Source organism: Tamandua tetradactyla, chromosome 2 (assembly GCF_023851605.1).
Source record: "Tamandua tetradactyla isolate mTamTet1 chromosome 2, mTamTet1.pri, whole genome shotgun sequence".
Taxonomy (NCBI): Eukaryota; Metazoa; Chordata; class Mammalia; order Pilosa; family Myrmecophagidae; genus Tamandua; species Tamandua tetradactyla.
The window spans coordinates 215,888,424-215,908,613 of record NC_135328.1 but is presented as its reverse complement, the minus strand read 5'-3'; the positions used below and the strand labels follow the sequence as shown (position 1 = coordinate 215,908,613).

The following is a 20,190-nucleotide window of genomic DNA, read 5'->3' as shown; positions in this document are numbered from 1 at the left end:
TCCATGTGTGCATTTTTGCATCGAATTGTCATTCTTGTCCAAGATCTTGTGAGAGTTTTCAACAAGATATGGGGTAGGAAAGCAAAATTAAAAATTAATTTTAATCACACAAAGAAAGGGAAGTAATATGGAAATAAAATGTTTTAATTTTTTAGCTTTTTTTTGGAAATGATTTTAAATTTATAGAAAAGTTACAATATATAATATATATTATTGAATAAAATTGTTTTGTTTTGTTTTTCAAGCAGAAGGAGGCTTGATTTATTGAGTGGTTGATCTATATAATTGCCAAGGCCACTATAGTACAGGTGAGAAGGAGAAGTTTATTTCTTGGTCTTTTCCTCCTTTGACAGTCTTTGTAATCTCCTCCTTCTTGGCCTGGAGCTGTTCCTCACGGCACTTGCATGTCTCCTTGATCTTGGACCTGCAGGTCTCTCAGCCAGGAGCTTCTTGCAGGCCTTGTCTGCCTTCAACCTGTGGATATGTTCCATGAGAATCCTCTTGTTGTTGAACACATTCCCTTTCACCTTCAGTACAGGCTGTGATACGCGTGGCAGGCACTTTTTAGATTCGTGGTATTTTCTGAGCAGCCGGTACAGTATTCTCATCCTCATTCAGATGACCTCACAGGCATTCAAGCACTGGCAGTACCCTTTCACTTACCTATGCCCATATCCTGCCTTTCAATGGGCCAAGGTGTTTTTCCAACATTCAGCCCAGGTGGGACAGTCACCAGCTTGCGGATGATCAACCCATCTTTCATCAGCTTTCAAATCTACTGACAGGAGTTGACACTGGCAGTTTCACTGGTCTCATTGGTCTCCAACCAAAACTCCTTCTTGCTACAGCAGAGGACACTGGGTGAACCTCTGCTGAACCCTGGGCATATTTACGGCTCGTAAAATTGTTTTTAAAATGTTTCATATCTATGGTGCTTGTCTACTTTATTATTTTCACTGCATTAAAAATATCTCATATGCCCACAAAGCAATTAAATATTTGTAAGTTGAATTTGGCTTCTCCATCTCTATGCTTAGAGCAAAAACCAGAAATTGAGAAGAGTACTTAAGATCTGGTTTTTAGCTTGAGACTTTGTTTCTTTGTCTGTTTGTTTTTGTAAGCTGTATGGTGGGGTCACATTTCATTCTTTTTCCATATGAGTATCCCATTATTGCAGCATCATTTGTTGAATTTTTTTGTTGGTTTCTTTGTTTGTTTGGGAAGTGCATGGGCCAGGAATCGAACCCCGGTCTCCAACATGGCAGGTGACAATTCTACCACTGAACTACCCTCGCACCCCCAAGACCTTGTTTTTAAGAGAGTTGCTCAAAAAATATTAGTTGAATTTAATCAGTCATGATATTCAGATGGTCAGAAAGAAATGTGTTCAAGAAAGCTATATTGCTATTAGTGTAAATGTCTAGTTAGGGACCTGTAGAAAAAAGTGCCATAAAATTAAAATATTCTGTCTTAACCACAACACGGCACTTTGGACAAAATTCGGTCACATTTTAAATGAGATAAAATGAATTGGAAATTGCTTTATTTATTTTTAGGTAAGTTTTGTTTGTAAAAACTACCTATGAGTCATTCAGGCACCAAGGGTACCACTGAATTTCTGAGCAAAGACAGGAAAGCAAGATCAGCTGTTGAGGGCAAGGTCCCCAGTGAGAGAATCAAAAACTCCACAGGGAAAAGGGAGGCTGGTATTGAAAACTCCAGGGAAACTTTTCTTTTAAAGGAATCATTGAGAAGGGGAGAAGAGAAGACAAAAAGCAGGTTAGGGACAGTTAGAAGAAAATTGAAGACCAAAAATGTGGGGGCATACTTTGATCTTGGAAAGGAGAGGTGCTGCAGACCCATGGACCTCAAAAAGACATGGCTGAAAAATGCCCCATCTCGCGTGGCTTATTACAAACTTAAGTGGTGGAGGTGTCTTAGGTGGCACCTTTTTTCTCTGGAACAGAAAGTGCTTTGAACATACTGACATTGAGATAGGTAATTTGCCAACTTCACTAACATTCAAAATGAACTTCCTCTTGCATGCTTGCTAAATAACTCATGACTAGTGCATTTATATTTCCTGTAACTGGAAAACTCCTACCCAAAGATGTCAGCAGGGCCAAGCTGCCTTAATTGTTATCCAGACGGTAAATGGGAATGTCTCAATATTTCACAGCTTTTTTTTTTTTATGTTTTTTCCACATTTCCAATATCTTTGTCTCTCTGTCTCCAGTAAATATCTTTGCATTTTTAAGATTCTCCAGAACACTTTAGCTGATATGTGGGTGCTTTCAAGTGAAAAAAGATATGAATTTCTGTGACATTTCATCAATTTTTTTTCTCCCTACAGCAAACCTATGAAATTAGTACTTGGGCATATTACCCCTATTTTATAGATGAGGAGGTGCAGATTAGAAGTTAATGACTCACCCAAGGTCATATTTTATGTATATACACCTATTTCTAAGAAAGATTTAGAACATCTCAAAGTAAAATTAAAAAGCCAACAACAGAAGGCATAGAAACTAGGCCCAACTTTTGCTTCCTTCAAATGGAGAGACTTCTAGGACTATATATTCCTTCCTTATCAGCTGTTGCTTCTGCTTCCATGGGTATTTCTCCATCCTCACAACCTCTCCATGTTAGAGGATCCTAGGGCTCATATCTTGGACCTCTTCTTTAGCTGTATCCATTCCTTCCAGTAATTTCATTTACTCTCATGACTTTAAATACCCTCTGTAAGCTGACTGCATTTCTACCCTTAGCCTCACAGTCTTCATCAGCAGCCTTTTAAACATCTATCTTGGCTGTTTAATGGGCACCCGAAGTGTAAAGTGCAAAACTGAACTCCCAAACCTGCTGTTCCTGGAGTCTTCTCTGTCTCAGTTAAAGGCGACTCCATCCTTGCATTTATCAAATCTAAAGCCTCCAAGTCATCCCTGTCTTATTTTCTGAAATCCCACAGCAAATTCTATCAGTTCTATCTTCAAAATGTATGTAGAATCTGACTCCTTTTCACCACTTCTTCCACTACTATCCTGGTCAAAGCCACCATGTCTTTTACCTGTACTACTGCATTAGTTTACTAACTGGGCTTCTGGCTTCAGACCTGGATCCCCTCTCCAACCTCAGTCTGGTCTAAACAGAGCAGCTGGAGAATCCTCTGTTCAGACCCTCCAGTTACCTCTGCTCAGATACCATCTGTCTCCAAGTAAACCAAAGCTATGCCAATGGCCTCCCAGGCTCTACACAACTGCCACCCTCTCCTTTTATTCCTATCCTCCCTCCATTCCCTCTGCCCTCCTCCCCATGCCCCTCTAGATGCACTAAGTTCTGTGCTGTTCCTTTAAAAGGCCAGAAACATTTTCCACAGCAGGGCCTTTGTACTGGACATTATCTGCATGGCTGGCTCACAGTTGTCACCTTTGCAAGAAAGCCTTGCAGAGCCCATGCTATTTAAAACAGAACCCTCCCACTACTCCCCATCCGCTGTTCCTGCTTTATTTTTAACCACAGCGCTTACCTCCATCCAACATATAGTCTATTTATTTGTATTGCTTATTTTCTACATCTGCAAACCACCACCATCCCCATTCCGGTTCCCCCCTCCCCAAGAAGTTCCTCAGAGGTAGGAACTCTTCTGGGTTTTAGTTACTGAGGTATCCCCAAGCACCTAGAATGTTATCTGTCACGTAGTAGGCATTTGATACATATTAATGAATGATTGAATTTTGAGGTTGAAGGGCTTTATATCCCTCCTGGCACACAAATAGTCAATGTTAGCTGCTGTCATTACTGTCATTATAATACGCACTTTCTGTACTTTTTAAATGTAAGATTTATAACTGAGGTTTTTGGTGGCCAAGGCAAGAAGTGGAATATGTTACATAATTCTCATCTGAAGGAAGCACGCTTGCTCTGGAGGGAAAATGCATGTCTTTTCTGTTAGTAAGTTCTAGAAGTAGTCTGTTGGTGCTTATATAAAGGCATTGTGTTTTAGGATGGCTTACCAGAACTGGCTACTTTTCACTCCATTTCCCTGGTTGAAGCCACCATCCTCTCATGTGGCTTATTGGATCAGCTCTCTTTGTTTCTTCTGTCAGTCACCCCTGCACTAAAGGCAGTGAAGAATGGTCAACAGAGAGGGCAAAGGTCCAGGCCTTTTCTCTGTACCACAAACTCACCATTGTCTGTTAGGTTTTCAGAAGACATTGGGTTTATCAAAGACTCGACTGAATAAAATGGTCATTCTTTTAAAATGAAGCTGCTTGTTACTAGATTTTACTCTTTCAGGAAGTACTACTTTAAAGATCTTATTGGACAGCTGAATTTGTTTGAAGATAGTTTATACCTCAAAATGCAAATCAGTGCTCTCTGACATCTCATGTTAGTAGGGAAAAAAATTCTCTATTGAGAAATCAGAAATCTTACATTTTAAAAGAAAGAAGGTAAAAGAAAAAGATAATATTTTTAACACATTGAGGCTTGACTAAAATTTACCAGTAGGCAATAAATTATCAATTTGTTTCAGGTACCACTTTAAAATGAGTCTTCTGTTTACAGGGTTTTTTTTCATCAGAACTTCTATTCTTTAAACTTTTCAGGCTTTCTTATTTTTGTTTGTTTTTCAAGTACTGTACCTTTTTAAAATTAGAGTTTTAAAATTTCTTCACTGGTACTCAAGGTTTCTACAGTTAAACTAGCCCTTAGTAGATTAAAGTATGTCAGTGCCAACAGGTAGTCGAAGATTTAATCTAAGTGGTAGCTAGTCTCGATCTTTTAAAACCTGACATATCCAGATGAGATATTTGCTTTGGAACAGTCATTGATATGCTTATTATGATCTAAAACTAGTGAACAGAAGGAAATGCTCCAAACAACCATTCCTTTTTTTTGCACTTTTTTTTCTTAAATGAAACTTTATATGACTATGGGAAAATTTGTCTGTATTTTTACATGCTTTATTTTGAAACTGAAGTGCACCATTTATAGTAGGAACTTGATTGTTCCAGAAGAGTTTTGTAAACATCCAGCTAGGTTAGACATTTGGATTATGTAACAGACTTGATTTTTTGCCCACTGTTAATATGAGTAACTATGGTGACAGTCTTTCTGCAGTTCTTAAAAGGCCTGAGTCACTTGAGGACAGTAGTTCCCTACTGCATTATAGATGAGAGGCTTTGAACTTCCCAGAGCTAGAGATTCCCCTAATTATACTTAAATGATGCCTGGGGCTGCACAGTGTACATTAATGATGACCACAGATAGAATCTGAACTTGTAAAGCTTGTTTAATATACTTAGCATTTGGAAAATCTTTATTACATAATGTATTATAATATAGGTCGTTTCAAGGTCTTATTTGAGAGACATTTTTTAAAAGAGTTTTTACCTTGAAAGAATTTCAAACCTACAGAGAAGTTACAAGAATAGTACAAATAATTTGTTTTATACCCTTTATCTAGAGTCACCAGTTTTTAATATTTTGCCATTTTGCTTTTTCATATTTGCTTTCTATAACATGCATGTTTTTTCTGAACTATTTGAGAATGGCTACAGGCATCATACTCCTATACCCATTAAAATGTCATCATTTATTTCCTGAGTACAAGGATATCCTCTTAAAAACAGCACATTGTTCAATTTCAAGAAATTCAATATATATATATATATATATATATATATATATATATATATATATATATTTTTTTTTAACATGGGCAGGCACCGAGAATCGAACCCAGGTCCTCTGGCATGGCAGGCAAGCGTCCTTGCCTGCTGAGCCACTGTGGCCCATCCGATATGTTTTTTTTTTTTATCTAATCTGCATTCTGTATTCCAGTTTTATCACTTGTTGTAAGTGATTGATTTAGCACAGAACTAAATTTTTTATTTTTTGCATGGGCAGGCTCTGGGTATCGAACCCAGGTCTCCAGCATGGCAGGCGAGAATTCTGCCACTGAGCCATCATCGCACCACCCTAAGTTTTAAAACAGCTTCTGCTGACATCTCTCCTGCTGTCTAGATCTTTTTCAGTGAGCCTTTTTTCTCCTTGCTGGGTTTTATTTTCTTTAAGATTTAATTCACATACCGGTGCCTGCCCATGCAAAAAAAAAAGAAAGAAAGATTTAATTCACAAACCACAGAATTTTCACCCTTTTAAAATGTATAGTTCAGTGGTTTTTAGTATGTAACCATCACCACCATCTAGTTCCAGAACATTTTCATTACCACAGAAAGAAACTTGGTATCCTTAGCAGTCACTTCCAATTGCTCCCCTCCTGCACAGGCCCTGACAACCACTGATTAACTCTTTGCCTCTATATATGACCCTATTCTGGGCATTTCTTATAAGTGGAATCATGTAGTATATGGCCTTCTGTGCCTGGCTTCATTTATATAATTTGATGTTTTCAAGGCTCATCTGCATTGTAGCATGTATCAGTTCTTTTTTATGGCTCAGTAATATTCCATTGTATGGATATACCACATTCTGTTTATCCCTTTGTCTGTTGATGGACATTTGGTTTGTGTCATCTTTTTGGCTCTTATGAATAATGCTGCTATGAACATTGATGTACAAAGTTTTTGTGTGGTCATATGTTTTCAGTTCTCTTGGGTATGTATACCTAGGAATAGAATTGCTGGATCATATAGTTACTTTAGATTAGCTTTTGAGGGACCTATCAAACTATTTTCCAGGGTGGCACTGTTTTATATTTCCACCAGCAATGTTATAGAAATCTGGAATTTCTCCAGATTCTCAACAACATTTGTTACTTTCTTTTTTATTATCTGAGTAGTAACTAGTCTCGATCTTTTAAAACCTGACATATTCAGATGAGATATTTGCCATCCTAGTGTTAAAGCCATTGTGGTTTTGATATGTATTTCCCTAATGACTGATGATGTTAAGTCTTTTTTCATGTTTATTGGCCATGTTTATGTCTTCTTTGGAGAAATGTCTGTTCAAATCCTTTGCCCATTTTAAAATTAAGTTGTCTTTTTGTTATAAAGTCTAGATTTAAGGTCCTTATCAGATATACATCTTGTAAATATTTTCTACTATGGGATATCTTCGTTTTCTTCATGATGTCCTTTGAAGCACAAAAGTACTTCATTTTGATGAATTCCAACTTCACCATTTTTAAATTTTATTACTTGTGCTTTTGATGTCATATATAAGAAACTACTGTCTACTCTTATGTCAGGACAGTTTAGTTTTATGTTTTCTTCTAAGTGTTTTATAGAATTGTTTCAGCATTTTCATTTAGGTCTGTGATCCGTTTTGAGTTAATTTTCCTGAGTTACAAAATGTGATGTGTGAGGTCAGGATCCAGCTTGATTCTTTGTAGCTTGTGGATGTCCACTTGTCCCACCACCACTTATTGAAAAGTTCTGTCTCACTGCATTGATATAGCACCCTTGCTGATAATCAGTTGACCATAAATGTGAGGGTTTCTGGATGCCTAGATCTTGTTCCACTGTTAAATGCGGCTATTCTTAATCAAATACTGCATGGTATTGTTTACTGTAGCTTTGTCATAAGTTTTTAATTTGGGAAGGATGAGTCCTCCAATTTTCTTCTTTTTCAAGATTGTTTTGTTTATTCTGAGTCCCTTACATTTCCATTTGAATTTTAGCATCAGCTTGTTAGTTTTAGCAAAAAAAAAAAGAAAAGATAGTGCAATCCTTATTCAAAATTTCAGCTATCTCTGTAGATCATTTTGAGGGTAATGCCATCATTACAACTTAAATTGTCAGACCCATGGACACAGGGTTTCTATCAATTCATTTAGGCCTTCTTTTGTTTCTCTTAATTCTGTTTTGTAGTTCACAGTGTAACAATCTTACATTTCTTTTTGTTAAGTAACTCCTAAATAATCTATCCTTTTCAGTGCTATTGTAAAATGGATTTTTAAAAAATTCTTCATTTTCAGATTATTCATTGCTAGGGTGTAGAAGTACAGTTGTTTTTTGTTTTTGTGTGCTGTATGGCAGGGTTACATTTCATTCTGTTTTCCACGTGAGTATCCTGCTATTGCAGTACCATTTGTTGAATTTTTGTTTGTTTGTTTTTGCTTTGCTTGTTTGTTTGTTTTGGGAAGTACATGGGCTGGGAATTGAACCTGGGTCTCCTGCATGGCAGGTGAGAATTCTACCATTGAACTACCCTTGCACCCCCTCATTTTTGCATATAGATCTTATACCCTGCAATCTTGCTGACCTTCTTAATAGTTAGATTCCTTAGTATTTTTTATATACCAGTTCATGTCATCTGTGACTAGAGATAGTTTTATTTTTTCCTTTCCAATCTAAATTAAACTTTTATTCTTTTTGCCTAATTGCTAGCCTGCTAATTTTTAGGAAAACTTTTAAAGCTACAAATATTCTTTATTTTAGACAATTTAAATATTTTATTAACATCCAGAAATTAGGAGAAAAGAAGTTAAGATTCAAAATTTTACATAGTTTGTCCATTCAGGAAATCTAGGTCATGAAAAGGTATAATGGTCTGAGGAAGGAAAGAAGGGAAATGAAGACTAAATAAACAGAATTTTAACATCATCTGACACATGAGAACATCAACTGACACTTTTGCACCAAAAAGTTGAGCTTGGTTTTACCAACTTTCTCTTCATAAGAAAAGTGGAAAATGGTAGATATAAAGTTGGCAGGATTCACTTTATTATTAGCTTCATAGGACTCTTTATTCCATAAAGTAGAAGGTATTTCTTTCTCTTAACTGTTCAACCTCAACATTATAAAGTTGAAACACTGTATAAACTCCTTGGACTAGGATGTAATTTGTGAGTTGGATTAATTTAGAATGCTGTCAAATTGAAGGTATCAGTTACAAGTAAAGAACAGTCCTCAGTGAAAAAAAAAAATAGAGAGTGAATTAGAGTGGACAGTATTCAGCGATACAGATTCCTTTGGATACTATAAAAATTGAGCGATTGAAAAGAACATAATAACCATTTTGATGAATCACTATGTTGGAGCACAGAAGTACCCCTAAGGAATGTTCTGTGTAATCCTTTTAGGATTTTCTGACCTTTTTTTTTTTTTTTCATTTTTTATTGTGAAATATAACGTATATACAAAAAGTGATAAATTTCAAGGTACATTTTAACAAGTAGTTATAGAACAAATTTCCATGTATGGTATGGGTTACAGTTTCAGTTTCAAGTATTTCCTTCTAGTTGCTCTAAGACACTGGAGACTAAAAAGAAATAATGATTCAGTAATCATACATGTTTATTAAATCCTGTCTTTTCTTTTATAACTCCTCCTTCACCTTAATCCTTTTCCCAGTCTTTAGTGATATTTGGGCAATGACAATTCTAACTTCATGTTGAAAAGATGTCAACATGGGGTAGGGGGATGCAACTGGTTGATGCTCTTGGAGAGACTGGTAACTCTGGGGTTCAGGGCTTATGTGTCCTAGGAACCCTCTGGAGGTTTTCGGTTTCTGAAAAATAACCATAGTGAATAAAATTTTTATAAAGTCTCAGATAGAGCCCTGGGTGTTCTTTAGGTTTTATGGGAGTGATTTTGGTTGGGGTTTGGCAAACCATGGAATTAGCAGTATCTTAGCTGAAGTTTGTATAAGAATAACCTTTCAGAATAGCTTCTCAACTCTATTTGAAATTTGTTAGCCACTGATACCTTATTTTATCAAAATTAAAGAAATAATTTTATACCTTATTTCTTTTCCCCCTTCTGGTTAATAGGCATTGTCGATCCCATGGGGCCAGGATCAGGCTCATCCGTGGGAGTCATGTCCTGTTACCAGGGAGACTTAACACAGCTGGATATCATGTCCCGTGTAGAGGGGAGGGTAATGATTTTCCTTGCAGGGTCAGGCTTAGAGAGAGAGAGGCCACATCTGAGCAACAAAAGAAGTTTTCTAGAAGTAACTCTCAGCATAACTATAGGTAGACTTAGCTTCTCTGTTACAAAAATAAGTTTCATGGGAACAAGCGTCAAAATCAAGGGCTTGTCCTATTAACTTGAGAATCCTTAATGTTTGAGGGAGGATCATGGGATTTCCCAGGTGGCAAAGTTTATTAGTTCCATATTTTTCTCCAGTCCCTCAAGGGACTTTGCCAATACCTTCTAATTGTCTGGCAACATACTCCGGAATGTATTAGCGTATTACATTAAGCTATACAGAATTGCAAGACCTCATTCCTAATGCTAGGTGCATGTGTTTAGGTTGTTTAACTGAACTGTTCAGGCAAGTTAAATTAGATAGTGTGCCTCAGAAAATTTAGGTTTTGAATAAAATAAAACTCTCTTCCTTTGGTCTCATACAGTAGGTGAAGTTCTAAAATTATGATAATACATCCTTTATTGACTGACTTTTAACCAGAAGCTAGTTTTCACATTTAAAAAAAATGCAATTGCATTAATACTTTGGGATTGGAGATCCTGGGTTTCAGCCATTGAAGCTCATGAAAACTACTAGAAGCATCTGATGTTTCTACTCTTGATATTCCTGTTTAAGGCTCAACTGTAATAGGTAAAATCTAGAAGATAGAATTATAAATAAGGAATAAATCCAAAAGAAGTACCATCCAAAGAAATTTCTGAACCTGTTTCTCAGTGAATTTTGTTGCACTGAGGGCACTATTCCCCATATCAGACCCTTTGCCAGGTGCTCATGTACCTTAATAGGATTTCAGGTTATGTTTTTTGACATATGTTTTCTGACATTTTGCTCCTGTGTAAATAAGGAGAAGGGCTTCTTGAAAGCATGTCTAGATGATGCTCTTGAAATATGTTTTTTCACTCTATTAATGAAAGCAGTATTTTACAGCCTTCGATTCTGTGTTGTAGTATTATAAGCAGATTAAGAATCCGGGGGCTAATTTATTTTATTCTATCAAAGAGTTAATATGAAAGTTGTTGCCAGTTATTTTCCATAGGCCTTACCAAAGGGGTTTTAAAAATACATTTTTTCTTATTTTTCAGGTCAATCTTGGAGAAGGAGGGACCAAAGTCACTTTTTAGAGGCCTGGGTCCAAATTTGGTTGGAGTTGCTCCATCAAGGTAAGCATTAAACTCTTTACCTACCTTACTCCATGCTGTGCAGAAAGCTTAGTCCTTTCTTATTGAAGGGCAGTACTTCTCAATGACCAGTTTCTTTTTCTGTGTTGAATTTGTCTCCATACATTTCACATATGTAGAAATACTCAGTGGTAACTGCAAGTATCTTTTAGTGTGTGTATGTGAAAGAGATTCTAATTATTTTATTATTATTTATAAGAATTAATCTGCTCTCATCAGCTGCATCCTAAACTCTGCTACTCAGAAGTGTGCTCTGCAGATGTAGCATTGGTATTATCTGGGCACTTGTTTGAAAAGCACAGTCTCACACCCCATCTCAGACCCAAATTAGAATCAGCATTTTGACAAGATCCCCATGTGATTCATATGCAAGTGTTCGAGAAGCACAATGTTAGAGAAATTTTAAAAGCTCCTAGGCCTTACTTTACATAAAACAACATTCTCCTTTTTGGTACAAGGCTTAATTCTCTTTAAAGCCCGTTAGAGTATATTGAGCTGCACTGTCCCAATATCATAGCCCCTGGACACATGGGGCTATTTAAATTTAAATCAATTAAAATGGAAAATTTAGTTGCTCAGTCTTCCTCAATACATTTTAAGTACTCAGTATCCTCTGTACTTATAGCTACTGTGATGGAGAGCTTCGCTCAAGAATATTTCCATCTTTGCAGAAAGATCTGTCAGCCAGTACTAATACAGAGGATAAACGCATGATTAATAAAAGTTAACATGTGAGAGAGTTTGTGTGTAGAATATCTCTGGAAAGGTAGACATGAAACTGGTATAGCAATTGCCTCCTGGGAGGGTGACTGGTATGGGACACTCACATATATTGTGTCTTCACTCATATTCATATTTCATGGAATATTCAAATAGATTTTAAAGAGAATTTTGCCTTATAATAAAAAAGGGAATGTTGTTTTATGTAAGGTGAAGATGAAAAGCTTCTCAAATTCTTCCAGATTAGTGCTCCCAATTTTGTATACAAATTGCCTGGAGATGTTATAAAAATGCAGACTAATTAAACCCTTTTGTTCCTTAAGAATCTACAATCTACTTAAAAAGTAGAAAGTACTATCTGTGAAGTAATATGGGTTTGAGTATTATGAGTAGATGGGAAACCTGTAGATATGAAGTAAGTCCAGAAAATAAAAGTCTTATCTACAGGTGAGCAGTACTAATTTGGTCATACTTATCTGATGTAAATTCCTGGCTACCTCACCCATTTAGAACAGATGGAACCTAAGGGGAAAATATGTTATAAAACACAATAATGATAAATAATCAAGATCTTAAGTTGAAAAAATATTCTATAATTGATCGGTGGGCCAAGAGGGAAAAAAAAACACGTTTTCCCTGGCATCGCTAGTAAAGGAGCCAGGAAATCCCAACTATCCCCAACAAGGAGAAAGAGAGAAAAAAGCAGACAAAGAGAAAACCAGGAAGCCATAGGGAAAGCTGAACCCCATCTGCAGTAGTCCGCTTCTGGGGGGTGGGGGTGCATATTCAGTTGAGGGACCAACAGGAGCTCTTTATGAGAACACTGTATGGTGGCTGTTCCACTGCGCTCCCACATCATCCAAAACAGTTCAGATTATATTTGACATACTCATTTTGGTATGAGTCAGAGCATATGTGGATCTCTTATGAATATTACACCTTTGAAAAATATATAGTATATGTTGATGCTTAAAGAATTAGCATTTATCTGGAGAGTTAATGCAGAATGAAGAAAACAGTTTTATAGCAGCAGACAAGTTCAAGATTTGGGTGAACGTCAACTTTTTTTCCATATCATCTTCCTACTTTTTTCAGCTGTTGGGGAGGGAGATATATATTATATCATGCCATGACAGTTTCTTTATAGCATTCTCTCTTTGTTCTCACAGGGCTGTGTACTTTGCATGTTACTCCAAAGCCAAAGAGCAATTTAACGGCATTTTTGTGCCTAACAGCAATGTTGTGCATATTTTCTCAGCTGGCTCTGCAGGTATGTTCCCCTCTTGAGTGAAGATCAGTTTCTCACTTTTCCAATGCATGTTTTTATGCCAAGCATCTTTTTCCTGCAATTAGAAAAATAAGCCCTCTGCTTCTTTTTGCACCTAAAATTGTTTTTCTAAAGCTTTACATTAAAACTGATAGAATATGAGTGTTTAAGAACCATCTGTAACGTTGTTCCATTTCTTCTACCACTAAAGCTATTTATTCTCTCTATAAAAAAATCATGCATGCACCATCTTAGAGTTACGTTTCTTTTAAAAGAATATTAATGTGTTTTTCATGGCTTCGTATTTCCCCATCAAGTTATTTTCTGTAACTCAGAGCTGTTTTCTTTGTGCTTCCCACGTGGTCCAGCATAGCTGACATACACTTGGCAGTGAGTGTCCTTAACAATTGGATTATAGATTGAGGACTCGGGGCCTCTGATTGTTCATTCATTGGGGTTGGTGATAGGTCAGGTAGTGTCTATTTTCTCTGAGAAAGTCCTTTCACTTACTGAAGACATTTCATAGCAAGTTTCTCCCTGCACCCCCACCCCAGGAAGTACTTGGCAAAAAATACTTTGGCCTTATAGATTTCTGAAGCAAAGGCTAAATCTTTTTTTATACAAATAAAAAAGTTTGATGTCTGTTTAAATAGATAATAATTATCTTAGAGAACTTAAATTGTCATTTTATGAAAAATCTACACCTTCTGCCAGCTGGTAAGGTGTACACACTCCATTTTGCCTGCCTTCATTATTCTGAGTGAAAATACAAACAACCCCATAGGAATATTTATAGTAGTTGTTAATTTCTGGACCCTGAATAGAAAATGTTAAGGAAAGCTATTTCACACAAGAAAGGAATTTTTATTTAGTAGGGAGTGCTGAGAAGGAAATGATGTGGATTTCAAAACCAGGTTAATCTTCATTTTATAGACTAAAATACTGAGTTAGCCATAAGTCAAAAAGTAGTCATCAGTTTTGTAATTTTTACAAATAACTTAGAAGAACCCTTGGTAAACGAAGCGGGCTGGGCCTGAAGGGAGTTTTTTAAACCACCATCTCCCTAATATCTAATTAATCTCCTCACTCAGGACTTTGGAGGGCATGAATTATTAGAGAATGGTAACAGTATGTCTAATACCAGGACATTGCTTTTTCCTAATCGATCTGAATGATTGGCAGTGTTAAAATGGGAAAGGCTTACTTAAAAAAAAAAAAAAGTGCCATAAGCAGAAGTCTTAAAACTTCAGTTTTCTGAAATGATTAGTTAGGTATTATAATTTCTAAATTTAGATTCAGGGCAATGGAGATTCACTTCCTTTTATTCCAAGCTATAAGGTAACTTTTTGGATAAGGTAACTTCCGGCAACCTTTTAAAACAAATTATTTCTGACCTAAAGCTTATAATTTGGATTTTAGGATTGTTTCATATTTACTTTAGGGGATCACATTAAACAGAAATAACAGTAGCACCACCTAGAGGTTGGAAAGACTAGACAGGGCACTAAAAAGTTGAAATCAAGATTTCTTTTAGGGCCAACAAATCAGTATAGATGTTACATTTTAGGAACTATAGTGCATTATTTAGGAAGTACACCATCTGCCTAGAATATGGAACATAATGGCTTCTTGCTCTCCATTTTTAATCCTTAAGGCATTGAAATCCTGATCCCAGAATTTATCATAAAGACAGCTTTAAGAAGTGCTGACCATGTTCAGCAATAACTTTTTCTGCTTATTTTCTTCCAGCTTTTGTCACAAATTCCTTAATGAATCCTATATGGATGGTTAAAACCCGGATGCAGCTAGAACGAAGGTAAGCTACAAATTGTTCCTTTTCCCACTTTCCTTGATATAGGAAGAATTCTTGGGTTTTTTCTTTCCCCCAGTTCCAGTGGTGGAGTGAAATGCACGGAGTCCTTAGCCATCGTTTTCCTTGTATTTTCTGAATATAAGTATATGTAGAAACTCCTTTTGTTTTGAGATTGTACTGCCAGCCATAACCAACAAGGGAAGAAGCAAAGTTCTCTCCATTATAGTCCCTGATCTGTGGTTCCTGACTTCCTTCTCAAATGGTAACAGGGCTTCTGCTTTTCGAAGACCCCACCCCTACTGTGGCCACTGTGGACAATCTTTCTTTCAGACTTGAAGATGCCATAAGGACAGAACAGTCTGCAAAGGGATAACTTTCATTTCCAAGCCCCTCAAGTGGACTAGATTTCTGCCCTGAAACTCTAGCCGGGATTATTGTTTCTTGTGCAATGGATTATTTTGGCATGTTCCTTTGTTGCATAAAAGTGCATGCAGGGTACTGGAGAGTTTTATCTAGTACAGTCTGACTCTAGGCTACCTCTAGGGAAAGGAGAAAGAGAAAACAAGAATGCCCCAGAAGGATAGGTAGGATCCTTCCTTTGTTTTCTCTCTCATTACCCACAATAGCTTCTGAATTGGTCTCTCTCCCAATCTATTCTGCCCGACAGCCTTCTGAACAGCAGGTCTACTCATTTGAACAGATACCTTGCTCCGAGCCTTCAATGATTGTACTTACTCTCAGGGTAAAATCCTGTAAACCTCTGAATATTACTCCCAATTCCACGTGTTCACAAAATGTCCTCATATCACTTCTTTTTAGCAATAGATAAATGAATGAGTTAGCTGAGAGCATTTAGATGCTCCTTTTCATTCTGTCTAGAATGAAAATATTAATGTGTCTCTCAACCCTTGAGTGTTTTTTTTGCTTCCTGTGCGCTAGGCACTAGGACATGACAGGCCCCCGCCTTCCAGGAGCACAGCTCAGAGGACTACAGGAAATACAGAGATCAGTATGGTGTGATGAGGGGCCCACAGTACCACTGGACTTTGGAGGATCCTATGGAGCAGCTAGGGAGGGAATGGAGGGAGCAGGGTAGGAGGGCCTCCAGAGGCAGCAGTAAAGAGCGCTTAGGCTTGTCTAAGAAATCATGAGACAAGCAAGCATGGATAATTCTGGGAAACCCAGAAGGGACTGTGGTTGGAGTGTATGCTGGGAAAGGAGGGAATAATGGAAAGATAATAGCTGGAGCTGCGAGGGGCGGCCAGATCTTCCCATCGCCCTGGGAAGATGTTTGGAGTTGAGACTTGGCTTTATGTAGAGTGCAGCCACTGGAGCACCAGTTCTCAGTGGGGGCAGTTCTGCCCCCAGGGGACATACTGGCAATGTCACGAAACCTTGTCAGTTGCCACAAGTTGGGTGGAGTGCTAATGGCATCTAGTGGATGGGGGTGAGGGATGCTGTGCAACATCCTACCATGTTCAGGGCAGCCCCCCTGATAGTTATCCAGCTAAAATGTCAGTAGTGCTACACTTGAGAATCCCTTCATTTGAAGGTTTTCAGCAAGGACGTGAAATGGTGGGATCTGTATTAGAGAGGTTGCTCCTGCTGGGGCACAGCTAGTGGCTTCTGCTGAGACACAGTGAAACAGGTAGAGAAATTGGTTAAGGGTGATGGAACCTGAACGGTGCTGTCTGTACCTCCATAGGGGCATTGCTGGACATGTGACCATGTCAACACAATTATGTCTCTTGGGTCCATTCGTTTTGCCCCAAGCCAGGCAGTTTAGGAAGGAGCACCTAATTTTAAGGTTTTTCTGTTATTTTATAGCCTATTTGATATTTATAACTTTATAAATTAAGAAATAATACAATTAAGCATGCAATTTAGAGGCTAGAGAGCACCGTATACTCACCTTATCAGAATTTTGGTGAATTTTCCTTCAGTATTTTCCTAAAGATATTTGTATCATAGTTTAAATTATACTTTACATATAATTTTGTCTCCCCATATCTTACTGGCTTCTGGCTTCATAAGCATTTCAATCTAAATTAGGCACCATAGTTTATCTCTACTTTTAGAGTTTTAGATTATTTTGATGTTACTGCAGTTGTATTTTCTCTGTGGTGAGCATCTTTCCACATACAGCTCACTTCGGAGTTAAGTCCCAGGCTATGAACATTTTTTTATGACTCTTGATACAGATGCACAGAATGTTCTGTGGGCCCCAACTGTCCCCATCTACATAGCCTGACCCCTCTCTAGGCTCTGAGGCCTGACCTCATGGTGGGCACAAAGACAGCATGATGGCAGTACGAGGAAGACACATCACACATTCATCAAACATCTTTTGCAGCTTGGTATTATCAGCAGGCTCATTCGTGTGTGTTTTAATGGGGTGCCATTGATGTTCTTTCTGCAGAGTGAGAGGCTCCAAGCAGATGAATACACTCCAGTGTGCTCGCTATGTTTACCAGACAGAAGGCATTCGTGGCTTCTATAGAGGATTAACTGCCTCGTATGCTGGGATTTCAGAAACTATAATCTGTTTTGCTATTTATGAAAGTCTAAAGAAGTATCTAAAAGAAGGTCCATTAGCCTCTTCTACAAATGGGACTGAGAAAAATTCCACAAATTTTTTTGGACTCATGGCAGCTGCTGCAATTTCTAAGGGATGTGCCTCCTGCATTGCTTATCCACACGGTATGTCAGGCTCTTTCTTCTGGAGCAGTCAGCTCTGGGGTCATTATCACTGTCAGGATACTAAACCTCTCTAGCATACAGGAGAGTGCGGATGCTTGCAGCTAAGGTGAATGAGAATGAATGAAAACAGTTTTAACAGCACAAATGTAGGTTATGTGAGTGGTGGGAACTCTACTTAACTCCAGCTGATTTTGACTAAAACGATTGCCGTGCAGAAATGTGGGCTCTATTGTTGAACTTCTGATGTTTTGAAAGAAACCAGAAATCTGGATTTTATATAAAATTCCTTGATTACAAAACAAAAATGATGTTGGAGCCAGACTTAAAAAAAAAAACAAAAACCTCAGCTTCCTCTTTGAATGGGGTGCCAAGTAAAGCTACTTTGAGTAAATTTATGTTTTAAAGAATTGTGGAGCTGATTTCTTACTGGCTTACTTAAAGATAAAATATACTAGCTTAATTTATTATGCCACGTGTTCTAGTTTGCTAGCTGCTGGAATGCAATATAACAGAAACGGAATGGCTTTTAACAAGAGGAATTTAATGAGTTGCTAGTTTACAGTTCTAAGGCCAAGAAAATGTCCCAATTAAAGCAAATCTATAGAAATGTCCAATCAAAGACATCCAGGGAGAGATACCTTGGTTCAAGAAGGCCGATGAAGTTCAGGGTTTCTCTCTCAAATGAGAAGGCACATGGCGAACACAGTCAGGGCTTCTCTCTTGGCTAGAAGGGCACATGGTGAGCACGGCGTCATCTACTAGCTTTCTCTTCTGGCTTCCGGTTTCATGAAGCTTCCTGGGAGGCGTTTTTCTTCTTTATCTCCGAAGGTCTCTGGCTGGTGGACTCTCTGCTTCATAGTGTTGCTCTCTCTCTCTGAATCTCTCATTCTCCAAAATATTTCCTCTTTTATAGGACTCCAATAAACCATTCAAGACCCACCCAAATGGGTGGAGACATGTCGTCGTCCCTTGATCCAGTTTAACAACCACTCTTGACTAAATCACATTAACCAGGGAGATGATCTCATTACAGTTTCAAATATACAGTATTGAATTAGGGATTATTCTACCTTTATGAAATGGGATTTATATCAAAACATGGCTTTTCTTAGGGGGCATACTTCCTTTCAAACCAGCACATCATGAAAAACTTTTTGTTTTCAAAAGCCTCTGCACTCTCAGCTGTTACAAATGCATAAGGTCAATTCAACTAACAGGTGTTAAGTCTCAATTATGTGTCTTGGCCCAAAGGTAGGTCCAGGGACTTACAGAGGAGAGGTGCTGCCTGCTGTGCAGGGAGACAGATGCATGCAGCACTGTGGCCTGCCCTATGGGCAGGAGGTGCTGTGTGCCATCCTGTGGTGCTGGGATGAGAAATAGGCAGGTCAGGGAGGCTTGATAAAGGCTTTTAAGCTGGACAGAGTGGAGAAAGATTCAAGGAGGAGAACTATCGGGAGTATGTGAAAATAATGTATTGATACTGCCATACTCAATACCATTATGTGAAAATAATGTCTTGATATTAAGATACTGCTGTACTTAATACCATTACACCTTTGGTGAAATTCTAATTTTACTTAACTGAGAGTAGAAAACCATAAAGTATTTTAAATTAAGTCCCATTCAAATTAAGCCATTTTTAATCCCTTCCTAGAGTTGAAGAATATTCTCAGAAGAACTTTTCCTTATATCTCTGTATTATCTGTCCAAATAGAGCTGAGATGGCAAATAGGCATAGTTGTATATTGACAATTTCAAATGTGTGTGCTAGCCACTTTGACTTGTCCCCCAATTATTGCTTGGAAATGGACTTTTACTGTAGCATAAAACACATCTTTCTCTGTCTACAGAAGTCATAAGGACGCGGCTCCGTGAGGAAGGCACCAAGTACAAGTCTTTCATCCAGACCGCACGCCTGGTGTTTCGGGAAGAAGGTTATCTTGCCTTTTACAGAGGACTCTTTGCCCAGCTCATCAGGCAGATTCCAAATACTGCCATTGTGTTGTCTACCTATGAGTTAATTGTGTACCTGTTAGAAGACCATACTCAGTAACAGGCCAGAAAATTGTGCTCTAGAAGAATAAAACTGAAAAACTCTTAGAGAATTTTTTTTTCCATTTGATGTTTAGAATGTTTGAGACTGAAACGGGAAAGACCATAAAATATCTGGCTCATATCACCCATTGGACATTTCCTTTTGGATTCATGCTCTCTGGAAGGTTTTAATTCATTAACGTTCATAGTTAATTATAACTTTTTTTTTTTTAACTTAAGAGGATTCGGGATTAAAGCAGCAACTAAATTAAATCATGCTATTTAATTTAAGTATAAATTTGGTTGTGTCCTCTTTTATGTTCACTGTACTCTAAGTGATAGCTAAAGACGTAAGTATTTCAGTGTGCCTTGGGAACACAGAGAAAAACAAAGTAGAGTACAACTTGTTTTCCAGTATGCTTTAAGATCTCACACTGCTAGATACACAGGTAGGAAGTATCAACATCTGGGTGGGATTGTGCCAACCGGGCAAACTTCCCAGCTATTTTTCTCCTTTGTACATTTCAGATTCTTTATATAAATTTATAACCTAAGCTTTCAGGCTGCTAAGAAAAAAT

General features: G+C 37.7%; 1 protein-coding gene and 1 pseudogene across 1 annotated transcript in view; one reads left to right on the top strand and one right to left on the bottom strand.

The window, feature by feature from the left end:
* SLC25A33 (solute carrier family 25 member 33) overlaps window positions 1–19,903 on the top strand; it is a 40,989-nt gene extending 21,086 nt beyond the window's left edge. Inside the window, exons 3-7 of the mRNA XM_077151389.1 lie at window positions 10,983–11,060; window positions 12,968–13,068; window positions 14,815–14,881; window positions 17,298–17,578; window positions 19,429–19,903. Of these exons, the coding sequence (XP_077007504.1) occupies window positions 10,983–11,060; window positions 12,968–13,068; window positions 14,815–14,881; window positions 17,298–17,578; window positions 19,429–19,631 (730 nt within the window). The 3' untranslated portion in view covers window positions 19,632–19,903. The remainder of the gene's footprint in view (window positions 1–10,982; window positions 11,061–12,967; window positions 13,069–14,814; window positions 14,882–17,297; window positions 17,579–19,428) is intronic.
* Window positions 324–3,539, bottom strand: LOC143655171 (large ribosomal subunit protein eL19 pseudogene; annotated as a pseudogene).
* Window positions 19,904–20,190: the final 287 nt, after the last annotated feature.